This window comes from Canis lupus, chromosome 25 (assembly GCF_003254725.2).
Source record: "Canis lupus dingo isolate Sandy chromosome 25, ASM325472v2, whole genome shotgun sequence".
Lineage (NCBI taxonomy): Eukaryota > Metazoa > Chordata > Mammalia > Carnivora > Canidae > Canis > Canis lupus.
Genome location: NC_064267.1, coordinates 20,316,481 through 20,340,851, shown reverse-complemented (window position 1 = coordinate 20,340,851; position 24,371 = coordinate 20,316,481). Strand labels below are relative to the sequence as shown.

The 24,371-nt window shown below is 33.5% G+C and overlaps 1 protein-coding gene across 12 annotated transcripts in view; it reads left to right on the top strand.

Moving 5' to 3' along the window:
• NEK1 (NIMA related kinase 1) overlaps positions 1 to 16,402 on the top strand; it is a 228,957-nt gene extending 212,555 nt beyond the window's left edge. For all 12 annotated transcript variants that reach the window (XM_049101052.1, XM_025462838.3, XM_025462839.3 and 9 more), the window contains one exon: positions 15,129 to 16,402. In XM_049101052.1, the coding sequence (XP_048957009.1) occupies positions 15,129 to 15,142 (14 nt within the window). In that variant the 3' untranslated portion in view covers positions 15,143 to 16,402. The remainder of the gene's footprint in view (positions 1 to 15,128) is intronic.
• Positions 16,403 to 24,371: the final 7,969 nt, after the last annotated feature.

Here is a 24,371-nt window from a genome sequence, read left to right as displayed (position 1 = left end):
TGACAATATTAATTCTTCTAATCCATGAGCATGGAGTAGCTTTCCATTTGTTTGTGTCAGCTTCAATTTCTTTCATCGGTGTTTTACAGTTTTCAGAATACAAGTCTGACACCTCTAGGTTTATTCCTATGTGTTTTATTCTTTTTGGTACAATTGTAAATGGAGTTGTTTTCTTAAATTCTCTTTCTGCTACATCATTATTCATGTATACAAATGCTACTGATTTCAGGGTATTAATTTTGTATCAAGACTTTATTGAATTATTTATTTTGTATAGTAGGTTTTTGGTGGAGCCTTCAGGGTTTTCTTTGTATACTCTCATGTCATTTGCAAATAGTGACAGTTTAACTTCTTTACCAATTTGAATGCCTGTTATACCTCTTATTTATTTTTCTTATCTGATTATTGTGGCTAGAACTTTGAGTATTATTTTGAATAATAATGGCAAGAGTGAACATAACTTTTCTGATTTTGGAAGAAAAGCTCCCAGTTTTTCACAATTGAATATGATGTTAGCTATGGGTTTTTCATATATGGTCTGTATTATGTTGAGGTATGTTCCCTCTAAACCTATTTTGAGAATTTTTTATCATGAATGAATGTTGAATTTTATAAAATAGTTTTTCTGCATCTATTGATGATCATATGATTTTTATCCTTTGTTTTGGTAATGTAGCATATCACATTGATTGATTTGTGAATATTGAGCTATCCTTGCATCTCTGGAATAAATCACACTTGATCATGGTAAATGATCCTTTGAATGTACTGTTGAATGCAGTTAGCTAATATTTTGTTGAGAATTTTTACATCTGTGTTCATCAGGGATATTGGCCTGTGGTTTTTTTTCATTTTGTGATATCTTTGTCTAGTTTTGGTGTAAGGGTAATGCTAGCCTTGTAGAATGTATTTGGAAGCTTTCCTTTTTCTTCTATTTTTGAAATAGTTTGAAGAGAATAGGTATTCTTTAAATGTTTGGTAGAATTCACCTGTGAATCCATCTGGTTCTGGACTTTTTTTTTTTTTTTTTTATCAATTCAATTTATTTATTAGTAATCTGTTCAGATTTTCTATTTATTCCTTATTCAGTTTCAGAAAATTATATGTTTCTAGGGATTATCCATTTCGTCTAGTTGTCTAATTTGTTGGCATATAATTTTTCAAACCATTCTCCTATAATCCTTTGTATTTCTGTGTTGTCAGTTGTTGCTTCTCATTCTTTTCTGGTTTTATTAATTTGGGTCCTTTCTCGTTTTTCTTAGGGAGTCTCACTAAGAGTTTATCAATTTTGTTGATCTTTACAAAGAACCAGCTCTTGGTTTCATGGATTTTTTTCCCTGTTGTATTTTAAGTCTCTTAAAAAAGAATTTATTATCTTCCTTCTACTCACCTTGGGCTTTGTTCTTTTTCTGGTACTTTTAGGTGTAAGGTTAAATTGTTTAACTTAAGCTTTTTCTTGTTTCTTGACATAGGCTTCTGTCGCTTTATTTTCCTCTTTAGAACTGCTTTTGCTGTGTCCCAGAGATTTTGGACCATTGTGTTTTCATTTTCATTTGTCTCTTTGTATTTTTTGGTTTCTTCTTTGTTTCATTAACCCATTGTTTGTTTAGTATCATGGTGTTTAGTCTCCATGTGTTTGGTTTTTTTCCAGTTTTTATCTTGTGATTTATTTCTAGTTTCATACTCTTGTGGGTCAGAAAAAATGCTTGCTATGATTTCAGTTTTTATAAATTTACTAAGGGTTGTTTTGTGGTCAGATATGATCTATTCTGGGGAATGTTCCTTGTGCACTTGAAAAGAATGTGTATTCTGTTGTTTTGAGATGGAATGTTCTGTATATCTGTTATGGCCACCTGATTTAATGTGTCATTCAAAGATACTCTTTACTTTGGATTTCCTGCCTGGATGATCTAGCCATTGATGTAAGTGGAGAGTTAACGTCTCCTACTACTATATTACCAACAGCTTCTCTGTGTTCACTGATATTTGCATTATGTATTTAAGGTGCTCCAGTATTGGGTACCTAGATGTTTACTATTGTTATATCCTCTTGTTGGATTGATCCCTTATGTAATTGATCCCCATTATGTAAATGCCCTTTTTGTCTCTTGTTGCAGTCTTTATTTTTTTTTATTTTTATTTTTTGCAGTCTTTGTTTTGAAGTCCATTTTGTCTAATATGAAGTATTGCTACCAAAGCCTTTTTCCCCCCTGCTTCCATTTGCTTGATAAATGTTTTTCCATCCTTTTACTTTCAGTCTATATGTGTCTTTAGATCTGAGGTAAATCTCATGTAGGCAGCATATAGATGAGTTGTGGGGTTTTTTGGTCCATTCCATCATCCTGTATCTTTTGATTAGACCATTTAAGTTACTTGCATTTAAAGTAATTAATTGATATTGATGTACTTATTGCCATTCTGTTGTTTTCTGATTATTTTTGTAGTTCTCTGTTCCCTTCTCTGGCTCTCTTTTTTTGTGATTGATGAATTTCTATGTTTCGCCTTTTTTTCTCTTTATTTTTTGTGTATCCATTACAGGTTTTGGGTTTGTGGTTACCATAAGGATCATATATAACATCCTCAGTATATAGCAGTCTATATTAATTTGATGGTAATTTAATTTCAAACACATTCTTAAAAAACTTTTTCCCCACTTCTCCACATTTTATGTACATGCTGTCATATTGTATGTCTTTTTCATTATTTTCTTATGTCTAATTATAGCTATTTCTTTTTAACTTGAAGAATTGCCTTTAACATTTCTTATAAAGCTGGTTTAGTAGTAATAAATTCCTTTATCTTTTTTTTTTTTTTTTTTTTTTTGTCTAGGAAACTCTCTCTTTCCCTCAAATATGAAGCATAATCTTGCCAGGTAGAGTTTTCTTTGTTGTAGGTTGTTTCCTTTCAGCACTTTGAATATATTATGCTACATTCTCTCTGGCTTGCAAAGTTTCTGCTGATAAATCAACTGGGAACCTTACTGGTTTTCCCGTGTAGGTAACTTTTTTGTTTCTCTCTTGCTGCCATTAAAATTCTTTTTTTCATCCTTGACCTTTGACAATTCAAGTATTATGTGTTCTGGTGTGGACCTCCTTGAACTCCCTGTGCTTCTTGGACCTGAATGTCTATTTCGTTTCCCAGGTTAGGGAAGTTTTTAGCTATTATTTCTTCACATAAGTTTTCTACCTCTCTCTCTTTCTTTTTCTTTTTCTTCTTCTCCTTCTCCTTCTCCTCTTCTTTCTTTTTTCTTCTTTCTTCTTTCTTCTGGGACCCCTATCAAATGACTGTTTGCTTGATGTTATCTAAGAGATGCCTAAATCTATCCTCATTTTTAAAAAAAATTTTTTTTCTCTCTTTGCTGTTCAGCTTGGGTGCTTGCCATTACCCTGTCTTACTGATTACTGGTATGTTTTTCTGCATCAACTAATCTGTTGATTCTTAAGCGATCTGTTTTCCTTTAAAGAAGTATTAAAGGACTATAACATCACTTTGAGGGGAAAATGTCAGAACCTATATATCAAAATAAATAATAGTTTCTTCAAAGTAAGGTTATGAATTTATTCTAATGAAGATGCTCCACTACACAAAATATCTTGGAACTTTTGGAATTTCTCTCACAGCTTATATACAGGTTCTTTTGATGGTCTGTCTTTGTATGAGTCTTTATTCTGGGTACATTTCATTTTTTTGGACAAGTTTAAAGTTTCTTGAAGTCAAGTTTAGTGAATGAATGGGAATCAAGATAAATAATTTGTGGTCTTTTAGTTTTAAGGTATCTTACAATGAATTAATGAGCCTAATTTTTAAAGTGAATTTGTAAACTGAATCAAGAATTCTGTTCTAGAATATCTGCCGAAATTAATCTGATTACTTTAAAGGTATGATTTGTATGCTAAAGTGATTTGAGGATTTGAAATATTTAAAATGTTGCTTAATTTTAGCAATATAAATTTCCGTAAGTTTTATTTATATTCTATCTTGTCAAAAGTTTAACATTTCACTTAAAAATATATACAGTACAAGGTAAAATTAAGTTTAAAAAAATGCTTGGGAAAGTCAGCATATCAGGCAAATGAGCATAAGTAATGATTATAAGCCAAGAATGAGGTGAGAATACAAAGTTAATATTCAAAAGGTCTCTACATTTTGGGAGAATAGGTCATAAATTTGGTGCTTATCTTTCTAGCAAAACAGGAAACCTAATTAATTACATGAGTCACTGCTCTTGAGACAAAACATGTCACTCAGAAGACAGCTATTTTTGGTATTAAAACAGAGGAACAATTTTCCCATGATTCTTAAAAGGAGGACACAATCATATAGTGTCCCTCAAATTTTAATAACATATGGATCCCTTTAAAGGGGAAAATTGTTTTTAGACTTGAAGAATCTAAGTCCATAGGCTTCAGTAAAAAACTCAAGTCTTAGTCTTTCAAAATATGTCAGTTGTAAATTATGACTATAAAACAGATGTTTTTCCTCTAAATTTTGAAATACTATATTTGTTTTCAAAATTAATATATAAAATATAAACATTGGTACTTGAGTATTTTTTACTTTATTGAGATCTTAAACTGTTTTATAAAACAGTGCTATTATGGACTAAAAATTATCTTCAGTAAATTTTACAATATTTGGATTTCACAGGCGTCTTTCTTATAATATGACGTGGTGTAATTTAATGGCATGAAGCCAGAGAATGACTCCACTTAAGTAAACCTATGAAGAATACCAAACTAGTTATATTCATATTCAGACTGTTTATCCTTTGGGCAGTTCTCCATAAGTATTATTTCAATCCTGCTTTTTGTAAGTAATTAACAATGTGCTTGGAATTAACAATATTTGCTTGACAAATACTTGGAAAACCTTTAGTTGGTATTGCTCTTTAAGTAGGGAACTGTAAGAGTTAACTGAGCCACGAGGAAAAAGCCACATGTTTTTGGCTTCAAAAGAATACATGCCTACAAGAAGGCTACCTCTCCTACAAAAATCAGGCTAGGCTTATATAGTCCTCAAGAAGTGATAATGAGGAGAGGCTTTAACATTGCAGCATAGGAAGATCCTAAGCTTACCTCCTCCTGCAGTCACAACAAATGCACAACTGCATATAGAATAATTCCTTCTGAAGGGTACCTAGAAAGTGGATGAATGAAGCTGCCATAACAAAGGACAGCACTGAGATAGATAGAAGAGGAAGAAATATGATCTCACTACAGAAAAAAACCCACACCCCAGGCACAGCACTTCATGGTCAGGAGGGATCTCAAAGGTACAGAACTTTTCCCCGAGTAATGATTGATTTGAGCTCCACATCAGGCACCCCAGCCCTTAGATCCTGCATAGGAGATACAAGTTCCCCAAACACCTGCCTTTGGAAGTCAGCATAGAGCTATAGAAAAGGAAAACCTATGCTTGAAAGACCTTGAATGCAGACTGATTCAACCCAGAAATTAGCACAAAACATGAGATAAAAAGCACATAAACCATAAATGAAGAACGCTTACTGATCTTGAAGCAACTGCTGGATCTTCCCAGGGACAGAGACACTGACAGCATCCATTTTTACTACCTTGTTCTGCCATGCTGATCCTAGGACTGGCAGGAGCCATTATGGAACCCTTCCTATAGACAGCTAACGCCAGGGTTTCATGCACCATTCAGAGCTCTGTGCAGCCGTGCATCTCAGCTGGGCCTCACTGCTATGTGGGCCAGAGACAAACCCCTCCCACCAGTGTATCCACAGCAGTAAGGTCTCACCACAACAGGAGGATACATGCAGCCCACACAGGGCCTCCTTGGAAGCAGGGGTGGGTGGAGGCTTGGGTGGGGATGGGGGATTGTGCTTCTGGGCTGCACAGAATATCTCCTACATAAAGCTTTCCTTCAGACTAAGAAGTATACCTAAACACCTAATACATAGAATCAGATAGGCAAAATGAGGAGTTGGGGGACTATGTCCCAACAAAAGAATAAGACAAAAACCTCAGAAAAAGAACTGAAAAAAATGAACATAAACAATCTATCTGATAAAGAGTACAGCATAATAGTCATAAAAATGCTGACTGAACTTGAGGGAAGAATGGATGAACACAATGAGAATTTCAAGAAAGAGACAGAAACTAAAAGTACCAATCAGAGAGAAAGAATACATTAACAAAAATGAAAAACATGCTAGAGAGAATAAATAGCAGAGTAGATGATACTCAGAACAGATCAGTGAACTATAAGACAGGGTATTAGAAATCACCCAAACTGAACAGCAAGAAGAAAAGGAAAATAGTTTAAGGAACCTCTACAACAACATCAAGCACTGTAATATTGCATTATAGGGGACTCAGAAGGAGAGAGAGAGGGTCAGAAAATTTATTGGAAGGAATAATAGCCAAAAACAGCCCTAGCCTGGGGAAACACATCTAGATCCAGGAAACACAGAGAGTCCCAAACAAGATCACAAAGAGATCCACACCAAGATACATAATAATTAAAATGTCAAAAATGAAAAATAAGGAGAAAATATTTAAAGAAGCAAGAGAAAGAAGTTACCATTAGGGGAACCTCATAGACTATCAGGTGATTTTTCAGCAGAAACTCTATAGGCCAGTAGAGAGTTGCAGGACATATTCAAAGTGCTAAAAGGAAAAAAATTAACAACCAGAAATACTGTAACAGAGAATTTAGTATTCAGAATTGAAGGGGAGATATAAAGTTTCCCAGACAAACTAAATCAGACACTACTAAATCAGCTTTACAAAGAAATATATTTTTTAAAGATTTTATTTATTCATGAGAGACATAGGCAGAGGGAGAAACAGGCTCCCTATAGAAGCCTGATGCGGGACTCCATCCCAGGACCCTGGGATCACAACCTGAGCCAAATGCAGATGCTTAACCATGAGCCACCCAGGTGCCCCCCAAAGAAATATTAAAGGGTCTTTTTTAAGCAGAAAAGAAAAGGTAGGCCATAACTAGGAATAAGAAATTATATAGGGATCCCTGGGTGGCGCAGCGGTTTAGCGCCTGCCTTTGGCCCAGGGCGTGATCCTGGAGACTCGGGATCGAATCCCACATCGGGCTCCCAGTGCATGGAGCCTGCTTCTCCCTCTGCCTGTGTCTCTGCCTCTCTCTCTCTCTCTCTCTCTGTGTGACTATCATAAATAAATAAAAAATTAAAAAAAAAATAAGAAATTATATAAAAGAAAAATATCACATGGATAGAGGCAAACATATAGAAAAGGTAGCTAATCAGTGACTTAGCTAGTTTGAGAATTAAGACAAAATTAATAAAATCAGCTAAATTTGTAATTACTTATGGGATACACTAAAGAAAAAGGTGTAAAATAAAATATGACATAAAAAGCTTAAACATGATGTAGGGGGAATAAAAATGTAGTGCTTTTATAATACATTCAAAATTAAATACCCACCAATTTAAAATAGACTGACATATACATAAGTTATTATATATGAACCTCACAGTAACCACAAACCAAAAACCTGTAATACATACACAAAAAAATAGAGAAGTCACCAAACTTAACTCTAAGGAAAATTATCAAATCAAAGAGAAGAGAGCAGGAGAAGAAAGGAACAAAGAAGAACTACAGAAACAAGAAAAGAACAAAATGATAATAAACATTTACCTATATATAATTGCTTTAAATGTAAGTAGACTAAATTCTCCACTCAAAAGACATAGGGTGGCTAAATGTATATTAAAAAAAAAAAAATTCCCATCTGTATGCTGTCTACCAGAGACTCACTTCAGATCTTAAGACACACACAGACTGAAGGTGAAGGGATAGAAAAAGATACTACAAATAGAAATGAAAAGAAAGTTGAGGTAGTAGTACTTTTCAAATTAAATAGATTTTAAAACAAAGACTATAAGAAGAGACAAAGAAGGGCCCTACATAATGATAAAGGGATCCATCAAACAAGAAGGTAACAACACTTGTAAATATGTATGCACCTAGCATAAGAGCACTGAAATACATAAAGCAAATATTAGCATGCAAAAGGAAAAATTGGCACTAGTACAATAATAGTAGGTACTTTTAAGATCCCACTTATGTCAATGGTTAGATAATCCAGACAGAAAATTAATAATGAAATACTGACTCTTGAACAACATACTAGACCAGATGGATTTCATAGATACGTACAGAACATTCTATCCAAAAACAGAACATTTTTCTCAAGTCCACATGAACATTCTCCAGAATAGATCATATGTTAGAACACAGAAAGTCTCAGTAAATTTAAGAATATTGAAATCATATCAAACAACTTTTTCTAATCATAGTGGTATGAAACTGGAAACCAATTACAAGAAGGAAACTGGAAAAAAACATACTTGTGGAGACGCCAACATGTTACTAAACCAATGGATCAATGAAGAAGTGATAGAGGAAATCAGAAAATACCTTGAGACAAATGAAAAAAAAAAAACCATAATGCTCTAAAATCTATAGGAGGTAGCAAAAGCAATTAAAAAAGGAGGGTTATAGCAATACATGCCCATTTCAAGAAACAAGAAAAAGTTTAAATAAACAATCTAACCTTATACCTAAAGGAACTAGAAAAAGAAGAACAAATAAAGCCCAGTGTTAGTAGAGGAAAGAAATAATAAACATCACACAGAGGAAATAAAATAGAGACTAAACAATAGAAAAGATTAATGAAACTAAGAGTTGGTTATTTGAAGAGATAAAGTTGATAAATCTTTTAGCAAGACTCATCAAGAAAAAAAGAGAACTCAAAATCAGAAATGAAAGAGAAGTTACAATCAATACCACAGAAATACAAAGGATCATAAAAGACTATTACAAACAGCTAGGCAGATTCACAGGTAAACCAGGCAAATTCACAGGTAATTCTACCAAACGTTTTTTTTTTAGAAGTTAGTATCTATCATTCTTAAACTATTCCAGATTATTGAAGAGGGAAGAATGAGTCCAAGCTCTTTCTATGAGGCCAGCATTACCCTGAGACCTAAATCAGAGAAAGACACTACAAAAAAATGAAAGAAAATTATAGGCCAGTATCCCTGGTGAACATAGAGGCAAATCCTTAACAAAACATTAGGAAATTAATTCAACAATACATTAAAAGGATCATAGACCATGATCAAGTGGGCTTTTTTCTGAGGATGCAAGAATGGTATAGTATTCACAAATCAGTCAACATTATATACCACATTAACAAAACAGAGTATAAAGTATAAAAATCATGCTTATCTCAGATGCATTGAAAGCACTTGATAAAATTCAATATCCATTTATAATATAAACTCAACAAAATGGGTATAGAGGGTAGATACTCCAATATAATAAAGGCCATGTATAATAAACCCACAGTAAACATCATATTTAGTGGTGAAAAGTCGAAAGCTTTTTCCTGTAAGATGAGGAACAAAACAAGGATGGCCACTCTCACCATTTTTATTCAATATAGTTAGTATTGGAAGTCCTAACCACAGCAGTTGGACAAGGAAAGAAAATAAAAGGCATCCAAACTAGAAAGAAAGAAGTAAAACTAATTTTTCCCAGACGAAAGGATCCTATTTAGGGAGAACTTTCAAGCCTCCACCCAAAAACTATTAGAACTAATAAATGAATTCAGGAAAGTTGCACAATACAAAAATCAATATACAGAAATCTAATGTGTTTCTCTCTCTCTCTCCCCCTTAGTTTCAAGTTTTTATTTAAATTCTCGTTAGTTAACATATAGTGTAATGTTTCAAGAGTAGAATTTAGTGATTGAACACTTACTTATAACACCCATTGCTCATCACAAGTTCTCTCCTTAATATCATCACCCATTTAACCCATCCCCCCCCACATCCCCTCCAGCAACCATCAGTTCTCTATAGTTAAGAGTTTTATGGTTTGCCTCTCTTTCTTTTCCCCCTTTGTTCATCTGTATCATTTCTTAAATTCCACATATGAGTAAAATCATATGGAATTTGTATTTTGGTGACTTATTTCATTTAGCATAATACACCTAACTCCTCTACATCATTGCAAATGGCAAGATTTCATCTTTTTTTTTTTTTTAAAGATTTTATTTATTCACAAGAGACATGGGGGTGGGGGAGGGGGCAGGCAGAGACATAGGCAGAGGGAGGAGAAGCAGGCTCCATGCAGGGAGCGCAACAGAGGACTTGATCCTGGGACTCCAGGGATCACTACCCGAGCTAAAGGCAGACACTCAACCACTGAGCCATCCAGGCATCCCTATCTTTTATTTTTTTTATTTTTTTATGGCTGAGTAATATTACTGGAAGTCCTAGCTTCAGCAGTCAGACAACAAAAAGGAATAAAAGGCATCCAAGCTGGGAATGAGGTCAGACTTTCACTGTTTGCAGATGACATGATACTCTATATAGAAAATCTGAAAGATTCCACCAAAAAATTGCTAGAACTGATACATGAATTCAGTAAAATCACGGAATACAAAGTCAACATACAGAAATCTGTTGCATATCTCTACACCAATTGTGAAGCAGCAGAAAGAGAAATCAAGGAATCAATCCCATTTACAATTGCACCAAAAAACATGAGATACCTAAAAATAAAGCTAATCAAATGGTAAAAGATCTGTACACTGAAAACTATAAAACACTTATGAAAGAAATTGAAGATGTTGTGTTTCTATGTACTAATACCCAAACTAGCAGAGAAATTAAGAAAACAATCCCATTTATAATTGCATCAAAAAAGAGTAAAATACCTAGGAATAAATTTAACCAATGAGGTGAAAGATCATACTTTGGGAAAAAAAATAAGACATTTATGAAAAAAATTGATGGAAAAAAATTGACATAAATGGAAAGATACACTGTTCAAAATCAGTTGGAAGAATTAGTATGTTAAGAAAAAATCTGTATTATCCAAAGCAATCTACAGATTCAGTGCAATCCCTATCAAAATAATCCTAAAATTTATATGGAATCACAAAAGACCTTGAATACCCAAAGAAGTCTAAAGAATGAAGAACAAAGAGGTATCACACTCCTTGATGTTAAACTATCCTACAGAGCTACAGTAATCAAAACTAGCATAAAAACAGGCACATATTACCAATGGAACAGAACAGAGAGTCCAGAAATAAACCCATGCTTATATGTTCAATTAATCTACAACAAAGGAGGCAAGAAATTACAAGGAAAAAACAGTCTCTTCTCTAAATAATGTTGGGAAAACTGGACAGTTACATGTAAAAGAATGAGACTGGACCACTTTCTTACACCATATATAAAAATATACTTAAGATGGATTAAAGACTTAAATAAGACCTGAAGCCATAAAACTCTGAGAATAAAACATAGACAATAAGCTCTTTGATATTGGTCTTAGCAATACTTTTTTGGATCTGTCTCCTTTGGCTAGGACAACAAAAGCAAAAAATATACAAAGGGTACCACATCAAACTAAAAAGCTTTTGCACAGCAAAGGAAATCATCAACCAAATAAAATGCAACTACTGAATGAGAGAAGATATTTAAAAAAGACATATTCATTAAGGGATTAACATTTGAAATACATAAAGAACTCATAAAACTCAATTTAAAAAATCGATTTAAAAAAGTCTGAGGACCTGAATAGACACTTTTCCAAAGACATAAAGATACCCAAAGGAATATGTAAAGATGCTCCACATCACTAATCATCAGGAAAATACAAGTCAAAACCACGATGAGATATCCTACACTTGTCATAAAGGCTGTTCTCAAAAACACCAGGAAATAGCAATTGTTGGCAAGGAGGTAGAGAAAAGGGAACTCTTGTGCACTGTTGGTGGGAATGTAAATTGATGCATCCATAATGGAAAACAGTATGGAGGTTCCTCAAAATATTAAAAATTGAACTGCCATATAATCCAGCAATTCCATCTCTAGGTATTTATCCAAAGAAAACGAAAATACTAATTTTCAGTAAGACATATGACTGGCTCAGTCAGTAAAGTATGCTACTCTTGATCTCAGGGTTATAGATTCAAGCCCCATTATGGGTGTAGAGACTACTTAAAAATAAAAAATAAAATACTAATTCAAAAAGACATCCGCACTCATATGTTCATTGCAGTAATATATATAGTAGCCAAAATATGGAAGCAACCTAAATGTCCATAAATAGATAAATGGATAAAGATGATGTGGCAAGTATACACAGTGGAATACTACTCAGCCATCAGAAAGAGTGAATTCTTGCTATTTGCAACAACATGCATGGACCTAGAGGGTATTATGAAATAAATCAGAGAAAGATGAATGCTATATGTCTTTACTTATACGTGGAACCTGAAGAAATAAAAGAAAAATAAAAGAAACAGAACATTAACAAACAAAAAAAAAAAAAAACAGACACACAGATACAGAGAACAAACTGGTGGGTTGCCAGAGGGCAGGGAAGGTGGGGGGATGGATGGAATAAGGGAAGGGATTAAGAGGTACAATCTTCCAGTTACAAAGGTGACAAGGGATATAATGTACAGCATAGGGAATATAGTGTATTGTAACAGCTTTATACAGTGACAGAAGGTAACTAGACATGGTGGTGACCATTTTGTAGTGTGTATAAATATAAAATCAGTATGTTGTACACTTGATACTAATACAGGATTATGTATCTGTTAGTATTCAATCTAAAAAAAGAAAAAGCAGTATCAGAATTTCATACAAATTTTGTATCACACAAATAAAAAAGAGAATGAGGACCCTAATGTTATGTATCATAAAGCCTATCAGTAATTCCTTTAGCCTAGAAAGAGTGTAAAGCAGTTAAAGTCAAATGCTTACCCTGGAAACCTTTTAAAAAATATCTTACTGAAACCCCTAAAACATTACAACTTATTAATATGTAAATATTACATATATTAATATATAAACTCACTAAACTGGTTATAAAATGTATATGGAACTATATGAATAAATATGTTTTGTATTGTTAATCCTAAAACAGTTAAATATTAGACAGTGATTGGATTTAGAATAACTGTTCCAAAATCATTCTTACTGGAAATACTTAGACCTTAGATCTAGTTGTCTTATAGATTGTTCTCTTAGGCCACATTAGGAGATAATAATTAAACCATGTCATCTACATATGTTACTTACAGACTTTTATTTTCTGTTTTAGGGGAGGGGGAGATTAATGAAGGGAGAGGACAGATAAATTATATCTAGTTCACCCAAAAGTGATATCGGTTCATTAAGAAATCAGTTAAAAAGAAGATTGTCCTAAATACATTTCTGTTTTATTTTATGGAAAATGATCTGAGTCCTCAAAAGATGGCTTCCTTTCTTCAGCTGCCCAATACTGTAGAGTATAGGTTTGGTAAGCATCTACAATGGCAGCTATTGGTAAATTAATGCCATTTAGTCCATAGCTAAGTACTATCCAGAGTCAGAAGTCAAATAGAACTAATAAAATCTGTAAATTAGTTTATATTATTCCTAAAAAAATTCCTCCACAAGAAAAGGATTATAACTGTGGTCAATAGTAGAATGGCAAAGGCCACCAAGTCCTCATATAGAAGAATATTAATCTTGGCAGTCCACACTTGCAGACCTTCCTTCCACATTTATTTTAGATAGAATGTTGTGCTCTGCTTATGTAATGAAGTTCCCTATAGCGGTTAAGTGAACTAAATTTTCATCTATCAATATGGATAAGCCCCACAAATGTGATGACTGGAATAAGTAGAACAGATTACCATTAATATAATGTTTAAAAGCAATTTTATTTAGGTGTGCATATATGCAATAAAAGTTAAAAACCATGAGAGGAAAAGATACACATCAGTTTAGGATACTGATAATGTCCTTGGGCAAAAAGAAAGGACAATAAAATTGGGAAAGTGTACTTTCTCTCTGTAATGTGTTTTTCTTAATAAATAACCCAAATCGGTATAGCCAAGAATCAACTTTTATTAATTCTAGGTATTGGTACATGTGTCTTCATTAATTTTCTCTCTGTACTTTTCTATTTGCAACATTTTGAAATTGTTAAAAATAATTATAGTACAGAGTGATAAGTATAACATTGGAAGCAATAAAATAAGTGTTGCATGGGGATCCCTGGGTGGCTTGGCGGTTTGGCGCCTGCCTTTGGCCCAGGGCGCAATCCTGGAGTCCCGGGATCGAGTCCCACTTCGGGCTCCCTGCATGGAGCCTGCTTCTCCCTCTGCCTGTGTCTCTGCCTCTCTCTCCCCCTATGTCTATCATGAATAAATAAATAAAATATTAAAAAAATAAGTGTTGCATAATGTACTGATCCCCAATATTGGAAGAAATAAAAGGGGTGACAGGGTAATTCTTCCTAGAGGAGAGGACATCAGAGTTAGATTTTGAAAAATCAATAGGAATTTATCACAAAATCAGTATGTATACTTTAACATAGAAGCATGCAAAATGTATTAGGGGAACTATAACCAAGTCAGTGTTACTAAAGCATATATCCTAGGGACAGTTGGAAAAGATAAGTAATGAAAGTAGCTAAGACTAGAAATATTTTAAAGGTAAGATCATGAAAGGACTTGCAATCCACATAAGGAACATAGATTCTATTCTCAGGTAGTGGGGACGTGTAGTGGAGAGTTGTAAGCAGTGCAGGGACATGACTTGACATTTGGATGGTTAATTTATTTATACCTTATCCTGTGCAGCCACTAAAACTGACATGGAGTATATCCATGATTTCTTCTTTTTCAACATATTGTGAAATTTTCATCATAAAAGTTGAAAGAACTTTACAATTATCACCCACATACCCAGCAGCTAGATTCTGCCATTAACATTTTATAATCTTGCTTTATCACTTGTTTATTCTTCCATACATTATGTGCTTGAATGAGGAAATACGCAATTTAAGAAGATTTGCATAGAATTATTAACATTGGTCATCTTTGGCTTATAGGTGATTTTTGTTTTGCACTTTATTCTTCATTGTACTGTTTAAATATTTTATACTGAGTGTGTGATATTAAATAATATTAAATAACTATACTTAAAGCTACGTTAAAGCTGTTTTCCTATAGTGTGTAAAAGAATGAATTTTTTACTAAGTAGATACATACAGTTTGATTTGCGATGAAGTGAACTAATTTCCTTTTCTTTTCCACAGATAATGATGAATAATCGTCAGAATATTCTTTAATTCTCAACTATATGAAAGCATTTATGTTTGGCTCATCAGAAAAACAAGCTGCAGTGGGAAATATAGCAATTTTCTACAAATTATCAGATTTAAGATGGGCATGCTGATTGCATGAAAAAGATGGAGAAACATGCCATTTTTCAATTAAGATTCTAGTATTTTATCTATTTTATTTTGTTCATTTTCTATAGTAAACTCCCACAGAATATATACTTTATTAAATTATCCAACCAAAGCATAAGAGACATTGATCCAGAACTGGACTTAATGGTTCTAAAAAAGATTTACCAATGCAAGAAGGTAACTTTTACTTTGAGCAAATGTCTTTAGGTTAAGAAAATTACTTAAGTTACGAAACACTTGCCTATTTTCAACTAAGTATTAAATTTTTCATTTAAGTATTTAAGCATGACCTTTTCTTCCTGTGTACATGTTTTCGTAGCCAGCAATTTGGTATTAAATAATCTTGTCAAGGGCTCTATTTAAATCCTAACATTTTGAAGATGGAATTTTTAGCTTAAGGTTTATATTCTCTGTCCTTTCTCAACGAGTGTGTCTCCTGAACTAGCTCAGTGGAACAGGCTGTAGAAATCAGTCTTATAAATCATTAAAAAATGTGATTATAGAAAAATAGCAAAATTGTATTTCCTGGTATTTAAAAAGTTCGTTAATTACTTGTTTCTTTTTATTTTTTTATTTTTTTTTTCTTGTTTCTTTTTAAGGACTAGAATCAGGAATATTATATGGAAAAATCAGTCTATAAATTATAACATTGACATAGCATATATCACAGAGTTGCCCCTTTTTGTTTTTAACTGCCTCTCATGTATATTCTTCCAGGGCAATATGGAAAAAGGAATTTTTTTTAATTTTGACATTGTGACAGTTTGGATAACTAGTATTCCAAGGGGGAAAATGTTTGCCTCTTTTATTTCCATTATGATCAGTAAAATGATGGTCACACAGCTTCAGTTGGAATAGGCCAGGTATTACCTGGTTTCACTGCAGATATCTAAAGTCCAGGTGCTTCTAGTAATAACAGCATAATTTTTGAAGCCCAGAGGTACATAGCAGGCTGATTGACATAATCTATAATTTGAACAGCAAAATCTTATCTTGCAGCACTATCAGTACTATGCTGAATTTATTATGTATATTACTTCTAACATCCAAAAGTAAATACTTGATTTTTATATGTTTATTTTATGATATTACTATTAAATTTTTATTCTCTACCTGAAGTACACTATTAGTTGTCTTTTATTTATTTGCACTTTTCTTAATAGAATGCTTTTACAATGAGCTGAGAATACTTTTGCTTGTTTGATCTGATGATTTCCGTTACTTTTTTTTCCAAGGAAGAATTTGAATTCCATACTTAAATCCTCTACAATCCTGAAAAATAGGAATGATTTTTTTAGGGAATTATTATTTTAGCCTATTACAAGTATTAGAAAAGCAACAAAGGATATAATACAGTAGAAAAATTGTTTAACCATATTTCAAAAGATGTCATTTATATATACAAGAATAGGGATGACAAATAGGATTTGTGCCATCTTCAGTCAATTGGTAGTGACTCTGGATTGTTATTATGGAAAGATTGTGCCAGTGGAAAGAGGACTATTATTCTTTAATAAGGTTTGTTATAGGTGTTGGAGGTGAAATGGGGAAGCACCTATAGATTGATGAAAATGTTAGAGCTAGTAAGGGCTATGAGAATAATTTAGTATTACTTCCATTTAATAGACAAAGACATTTGAATTGTAACATGAATGAAGTCACTTATAAAAGATCAGAGTCAGACTAGTTCCAGGTCTAACACTGTGCTTTTAGCAGCACATTGGTTTTTTTAAATTTATTTCCTCTGGAGAGTGAAAAAGAATAGATTCAATAGGAAAAAGTATAATTAACATTAATGTATTAAGAATTCAGCAAAGATTTTCTGTTCCTAGGAATAACACACTATTGTAATTAAACTCCTTGTTGAAAATTTTTAAATGCTAAATAAAGGGCTTTTCCCTCATAAATTAAAAAGTACCCTACCTCTTATCACTTCTTAATGATGCATCTTGAAAGATTATGTGTATGTGTGTGCCTTTAATATACATCCAAAAATACAAAAAGTGTCAGAAGATGAATTGCAAGGCCCAAGGCTCAACCCAGGGATTACCGAGTTAGAAAAGGAGAGTTTTGACCGGAAAGTATCCAACACTTTACACTTTGATATAGTGGCTCATGGAACAAAGGAGGTAAAAGATGAGGCCAACTGCCCATCTAAGGGAGAATCCTGTAGGAAACCCTACATTAAGGTAGGACTCTAGAAGTTTACATCTTCACAATATGGGAGAACTAGCACTAAACCCAACCCCAAATTCAGGGACTGCAGGAAAATAAAAGGACAAAAAAAATGTCTAAGAAGTCATGGCACAAACCAGTCTTTAAGTGGTTTTGTATTTTGAGCACCAAATTCTGAGTGGGCCACTTAACTTTATACTCAAACATAATTTAAAATTGTTCCCAACTGGTAGTGCCCCCGCCATGAACCAGGCAGAAGCCATTCCAATACCTTCTGAAGAAGACATTTATTTTAATCTTGAAAAGCACCAAAAGTAAATTTTGAAGACAACAATGGGCATGGAGTCAAAGAGAAAAAGTACACAATAAATCAAAGCAATGACTCGAAGATTGGGACAGGATCTTCTCAGACTTTAGATTTGAAGTTATCAGAGATGTGTTTTAAAATAACTATACTTACTGGGTTTAAAAAATGATCAACAAACTTGAAAATAATTACAGGGAAAAAAACTAAAGAGTTTTTTATACATATTTGAAGAGCCAAATAGAATTCATTTACGTGGAAAATAGCAATAGCCAAAGTTCTAATACTCAGTGGACATGCTTGGCAATAAACTATGCATGGCAGAAAAGAGAAAGAAATGAAAGAAATTATCCATGTACAGCACAGAGAGAAAAATATGGAAAATACAGAAGTAAGAGATAGATTCAGTAAGAATGTCTAATATATGTTTGGCGTTCTAGAGAAAAAGGAAGAAAGAGGTAAAGTTAACTGAAGGGATAAAGGCTAAGAATTTTTCTTATGCATAGATTGAAGAATCCCAGTGAATTTCAAATAGGAAAAAGTAAAAGAAATTCTTTTAGTGTCTTCAGAATCAAAGTGGAAATCAAAGAGAAAAATCTTAAAAGAAGTTGAAGTTAAAAAGCATACTACTTTCAAAGGAATGTTAAAAGGTAACAGTGGCTTTTCAGCAGTAGTAATGGAACAGTGGGATGTCTTCTTCCGTGGGCCAAAGAAAACAATCATCATTTAAATTATATTTGTAGCAAAAAATATGTTTCATGGATAAATAAAAATGAATTCTGACTCCCACAACTGGCCATGATGAAGTAAAGGGAGATTTGCTTTCCAACCATTAACAACTCAAACACTGGACAACATACATGAACTGGTGTTTTTTGGAGTGTGAGCAACAGACAACAAAGGTCAGTGTTCCATGAAAGAAGGGAAATGAATGAGGTAAGCCATGTAATTGCCCAAATCTATTCCATAGAAATAACATGGGAGCCAGGGAACCCATACAAAAGCCAGGATTCTCTCTAAGTTGAGGAAATAAATTCAGAGAGGTGAAAGCAAAGGTAAACATCCAAATAGCCTATATCTAATGATGAAATTTAATTTTAGTTTGAAATTTTCCCACAAAGAAAGCTTTGGGCCTAGGTGGCTTCACTGATGATTCTAACATTTCTGAAAGAAATCATACTAGTTCTACACAAGCTGTTCCAAATTATGGGAGTGGCGGGAACAACTTCCTACTTTTTCTAAAAGCACAGAATTACCTTGTTCTCAAAACAAGAAAGGAATTATAAGAAAACTATATGCTCATAAACCTTGTGAATGCTGATGAAAAAATTACAAAAATTTTCTCAAGTCAAACCAAACAATGTCCAAAAAGGACAATGCATCATAACCGAGTGTAGTGCCAGAAATGCAAAACTGCTTTAACATTTAAAATTCAATGTTATTCATCTTATTTTCAGACTGAAAAAGAAAAATCATACAATCATTTCATTAGATCCAGAAAAAATATTTTAGAAAATCCAACATCCATTTCTCATAAAAGTTTTCAGCAAACTAGAAATAAAACGGAAATGCCTTAATCTGATAAAGGTCATCTTAAACAAAAACAACTAACATACTTGTGAAAACCAAGTTTTTTTCCTAAATGGAAAAAGAGCAAGTATTTCTGCTCACATCACTTACCTTCTATTTTATGCTGGAGGTTCTAGCCATTGCAGTAATGCAGTAAAAACAAATGTCTACAGATTGAAAAGAAAGAAGGAAAAATTGCCTTTATTCACAAATTATGTAATTATCTCAAATCCTAAGAAAGCTACACAAATGCTATACGAATTAAAATTCAAGCAAGATTGCAAGATACAAAGGTCAACATTAAAAATCAATTCTATATACTAACAAGGAACAATGAGAAACAAAATTTTAAGATACCATTTATAATATTAAAAATTATGAAATACAGATAAATTTGACTAAAAAGATGTGGAAGATCTGTGCACTAAAACTACAAAACATTGCTGAGAAAAACCCTAAATAGGCAAATATACATGTTCATGGATCAAAAGATGCAACATTGTTAAGTAGAAGAAAACATAGGACAAATCTTAGTTACCTTGGGTTTGGCAAAATTCCTTAAAGTATTAACTATAAAATAAAAAATAAATTTGAAGCACGGGTAGCTCAGCAGTTTAGCACTGCCTTCAGCCCCAGGACATGATCCTGGAGACCCGCATGGAGCCAGCTTCTCCCTCTGCCTGTGTCTCTGCCTCTCTCTCTCTGTGTCTCTCATGAATAAAGTCTTTAAAATATATATATATATATTTCATTAAAATTATAAAATTTACTTTTCAAAGGACAATGTTAAAATGAAGACTAGTCTTAGAGATGTTGCCAAACACGTCTGTTGAAAATGTTATCTATAGTATATAAAGCACACATGTAACTCAACAGTTAAGACAATCCAATTTAACAATGGGCAAAATGATTGCATACACCATTATTTTTTTTTTAAATATTTTATTTATTTATGACAGATACAGAGAGAGAGAGAGAGGCAGAGACACAGGCAGAGGGAGAAGCAGGCTCCATGCACCGGGAGCCCGATGTGGGATTTGATCCCGGGTCTCCAGGATCACGCCCTGGGCCAAAGGCAGGCGCCAAACCGCTGCGCCACCCAGGGATCCCACATACACCATTAAATAAATAGATGAAAGTTCATGAAGAGGTGTTACCATTATTCATTAGGGAAGTACAAATGAAAACCACAATGAGATAGCGCTGTATTCTAAAATGACAAAGAGTGTTAACAATATAGTGCAGCAGAACTCATACACTACTGGTGGATATATAAAATATCACTGGAAAAACAAAGCATATGAATGTTCATATGAAATGTATTCATAATAGCCACTAACTAAAAAAAATAATAAAAGCTAGATAGCCGTCAACCACAGATAAATGGATAAACTGTGGCATATGTACGAAATGGAATTCTAAGCAATAAATGTGAATGAGCTATGAATACAGCATATTCGAATCACAACAATGGGCTGTTGAAAGAATAAAAACAACATACTGTATGATTCCATTCACCTAAAACTAGAAAAGACTGATTTACAATGATAGAAAGCAGACCAATGTTGCCTGGTACTAAATAGGGGAAGGAATAACTGAGAAGTGACAAAAAAGAACTTTTTTGAGTAGTGGGAGTGTTCTATATCTTTGTGAATTTGGTTACCAAAAATTTACATTTGTCAAAATTTATTATACTATACACTCAAATGGGTTCATTCCCTTCTATGTAAATAAAGCTCAAGTTGATTTTGGAAAATAGACATACTAAGAAACATTAAAATGCAACTCATGGGATCCCTGGGTGGCACAGCGGTTTGGCGCCTGCCTTTGGCTCAGGGCGCGATCCTGGAGACCCAGGATTGAATCCCACATCGGGCTCCCGGTGCATGGAGCCTGCTTCTCCCTCTGCCTATGTCTCTGCCTCTCTCTCTCTCTCTCTCTCTCTCTCTGTGACTATCATAAATAAATTTTTAAAAAATTATTAAAAAAATAAATAAATAAAATGCAACTCATGCTTAAAAGGCCAGAGTAAACAACCAAGATTTTTAGATAATACAATTAGGAAACAAGGACTCTAAAGTAGTTACTATAAGTACATTCAAGTGTTTGAAGGAAAATACCATTGGGATTAATGAACAGTCATAGAATTTTTACATATTAATGTTTCCAACTTATTTTATGACTCTCTATTACCCTGACACCAAAACCAGACAAACAGTGGAGTAAGAAAGAGAGGGAGGAAAGGAATAAAAAGAGAAAAAGACTGAAAGGAAGGGAGACAGAAGGGGTGGGGGGGACAAACTATAGACCAATGTCCCTCATGAACTTAGACGCAAAAATCCTTAAAATTTTAGCAAATCAGATCCAACAATGTATAAGAAATTATACACCACTACCAATGAGACTTAATTCCAGGTATGCAAAGCTGGTTCCAACAATTCAAAAGTCAAACAATATAATCTATGTCAGTTGGCTAAGAAAACTACCAATTCATGGTAAAACTTAGCAAGGTAGAAAGGAACTAACTCATCTTGGATAAACAGCATCTACAAAAATCCTACAACTAACATGCTTAATGGTGAGCCACTACAGGTTCTATTTTAAGATCAAGAATGAGGCTCTCACTAAACTTATTTAACATAGTACTTAAAATTCTAGCCACTAGAATAAAGACAATAAAAAAGAATAAAAGGCATGTATACTGGAAAGGAAGAAATACACAAAACTCCTGTAACTCCTGTAATAAATGAGTTCAGCAAACATGCAGTATACATCCATACACAAAAATTAATCTTATCTCTGTATTAATGAATATGCAGAAACTGAAGTAAAAGCAATACCATTCATAATCACTCCAAAGTGAATGAAATACTTCCCAAACCATATATAGAATTGACATCCCTATGATGCAAATTATAAAATGTAGATGATAGAAGTCAAAACTTGAATAAGGAGATTCATACTGAGCTTGTGGATATAAAGATTTAATAGTAATTATATCAATTTTCCTTAAATTGATCTATATAGGTTTAATGAGATTTTTATAAAAATCTCCTTAAGGGGGATCCCTGGGTGACTCAGCGATTTAGCACCTGCCTTTGGCCCAGGGCGTGATCCTGGAGTCCCAGGATCGAGTCCCGGGATCGAGTCCCGCATCAGGCTCCCTGCATGGAGCCTGCTTCTCCCTCTACCTGTATCTCTGCTTCTCTGTGTGTGTGTGTCTCTCTCATGAATAAATAAATAAAATCTTTTTTAAAAAATCTCCTTAAGGTTATTTTTGGAGACAGACAAGCTTATTATAAAGTTTAAATGGAAAGGCACAGCCCTAGAATAGTTAATATAATCTTGACAAAGAATAAGGTGAGATGACTAACCCTGCTTAAGCTAAGGATTACTATGTAGCTACAGTAATTAAAATAATGTAGTATTGGCAGAGATAGACACATAGATCAATGAAGCAGAATAGAGAAGCCAGAAATACACATGCATGTAAATGTCCAACTGATTTTTGACAAATATGCAATGGCAGGGGCACTTGGGTGGCTCAGTTGATTAAACATCCAACTCTTGATTTCGAGCTCAGATCATGATCTCAGGGTTATGAGATAGAGTCCTGCATCAGGCTCAGACCTGAGCACGGAATCTACTTGGAATCCTCTCCCTCTCCCTCTGCCCCTCCTCCTGCTCTCTCTCTCTCTCTCCTCTCTCAAATTAAAGCTTTTTAAAAATGCAACAGCAATTCAGTGGGGGAAAGATAGCCTTTCAACAAATGCTGGAGAAAATGGAAACCCATAGGAGAAAAAACGAAACAACCTAAACTTGACAACTTAAAAAGAAATTAACTTAAGATGGACGATGGACTTAAATGTAAAACACAAAACTATAGAACAATTAGAACAAAACAGAAGAAAATCTTCAGAATTTAGGTGTAAGCAAATAGTCCTTTGCCTTGACTCCAAAAGAATAATCCATAAGAGAAAATTTTAATTACTTGAAACTGATCTTGCTCTGCAAGTATATGAAGTGGATGAAAAGATACAGACTGAGGAAAATATTTACAAATCATTATATCCAACAAAGAATATCTATACTATATGAAGAACTCTCAGAACTCAACATAAAAGTCAATCTAACTAGAAATAGTTTAAAGACAGGAACAGATACTTCACCAGAAAGAATGTACAGATAGCAAATAGGCACATGAAAAGGTGTTTAAAATCTTTATCCATCAAGGAAATGCAAATTAAACCCATAATGAGATATCACTACACACCTAAAAAAATAGCTAAAACAAAAAATAACACCAAATACTAATGAGGGTGCAGAGAAACTTTTGCTCGTAAACCATTGATGCAAGTGTAGAATGGTTACACTTTGGAAAACAGTTTAGCAGTTTCTTATAAAACTAAGCATGCAGCTACCACATGACCCAAATATCTCAGATATTTATCAAAGAGGCCTTAGTAGCTTAAACTTACATTTTTGCAAAAACCTGTACAGAAATGTTCATAGTAGTTTTATTTGTAATAGCGAAAAGCTATAAATAGCCTAAAGATTCTATAGCAGACAAGTGGTTAAACAAATGTGGTATATTTACACCATAAAATACTACTCATAATAAAAAGGAGCATACTACTGTTAGAAATAACATATGAATCTCTAGAGAATTATGATAAATTATTTAAAACACGAATCCCAAAAAGTTAGATACTGTTATGACTCCATTTACATAATATTTCAAAACAACGAAATTTTAGAATGAGAGAATAGATCATCAATGGTTGTCAGGAGTTAGAGATGGGCCAGGAAGAGGGAATGAGCATGTGAGACATCATTATGGTGACAGAACCAATTCTTTATACCCTGGTGATGGATACACAAACTTGCATGAAATAAAATATAGAACAAAATACACATGTGATGAAATTGTATAAAACTAATTACACATACAGATGAGTACAAGAAAAACTGGAGAACTCTGAATTTGATAGATGGATTGTATCACTGCCAAAATCCTGGTTGTGATACTATATCATAGT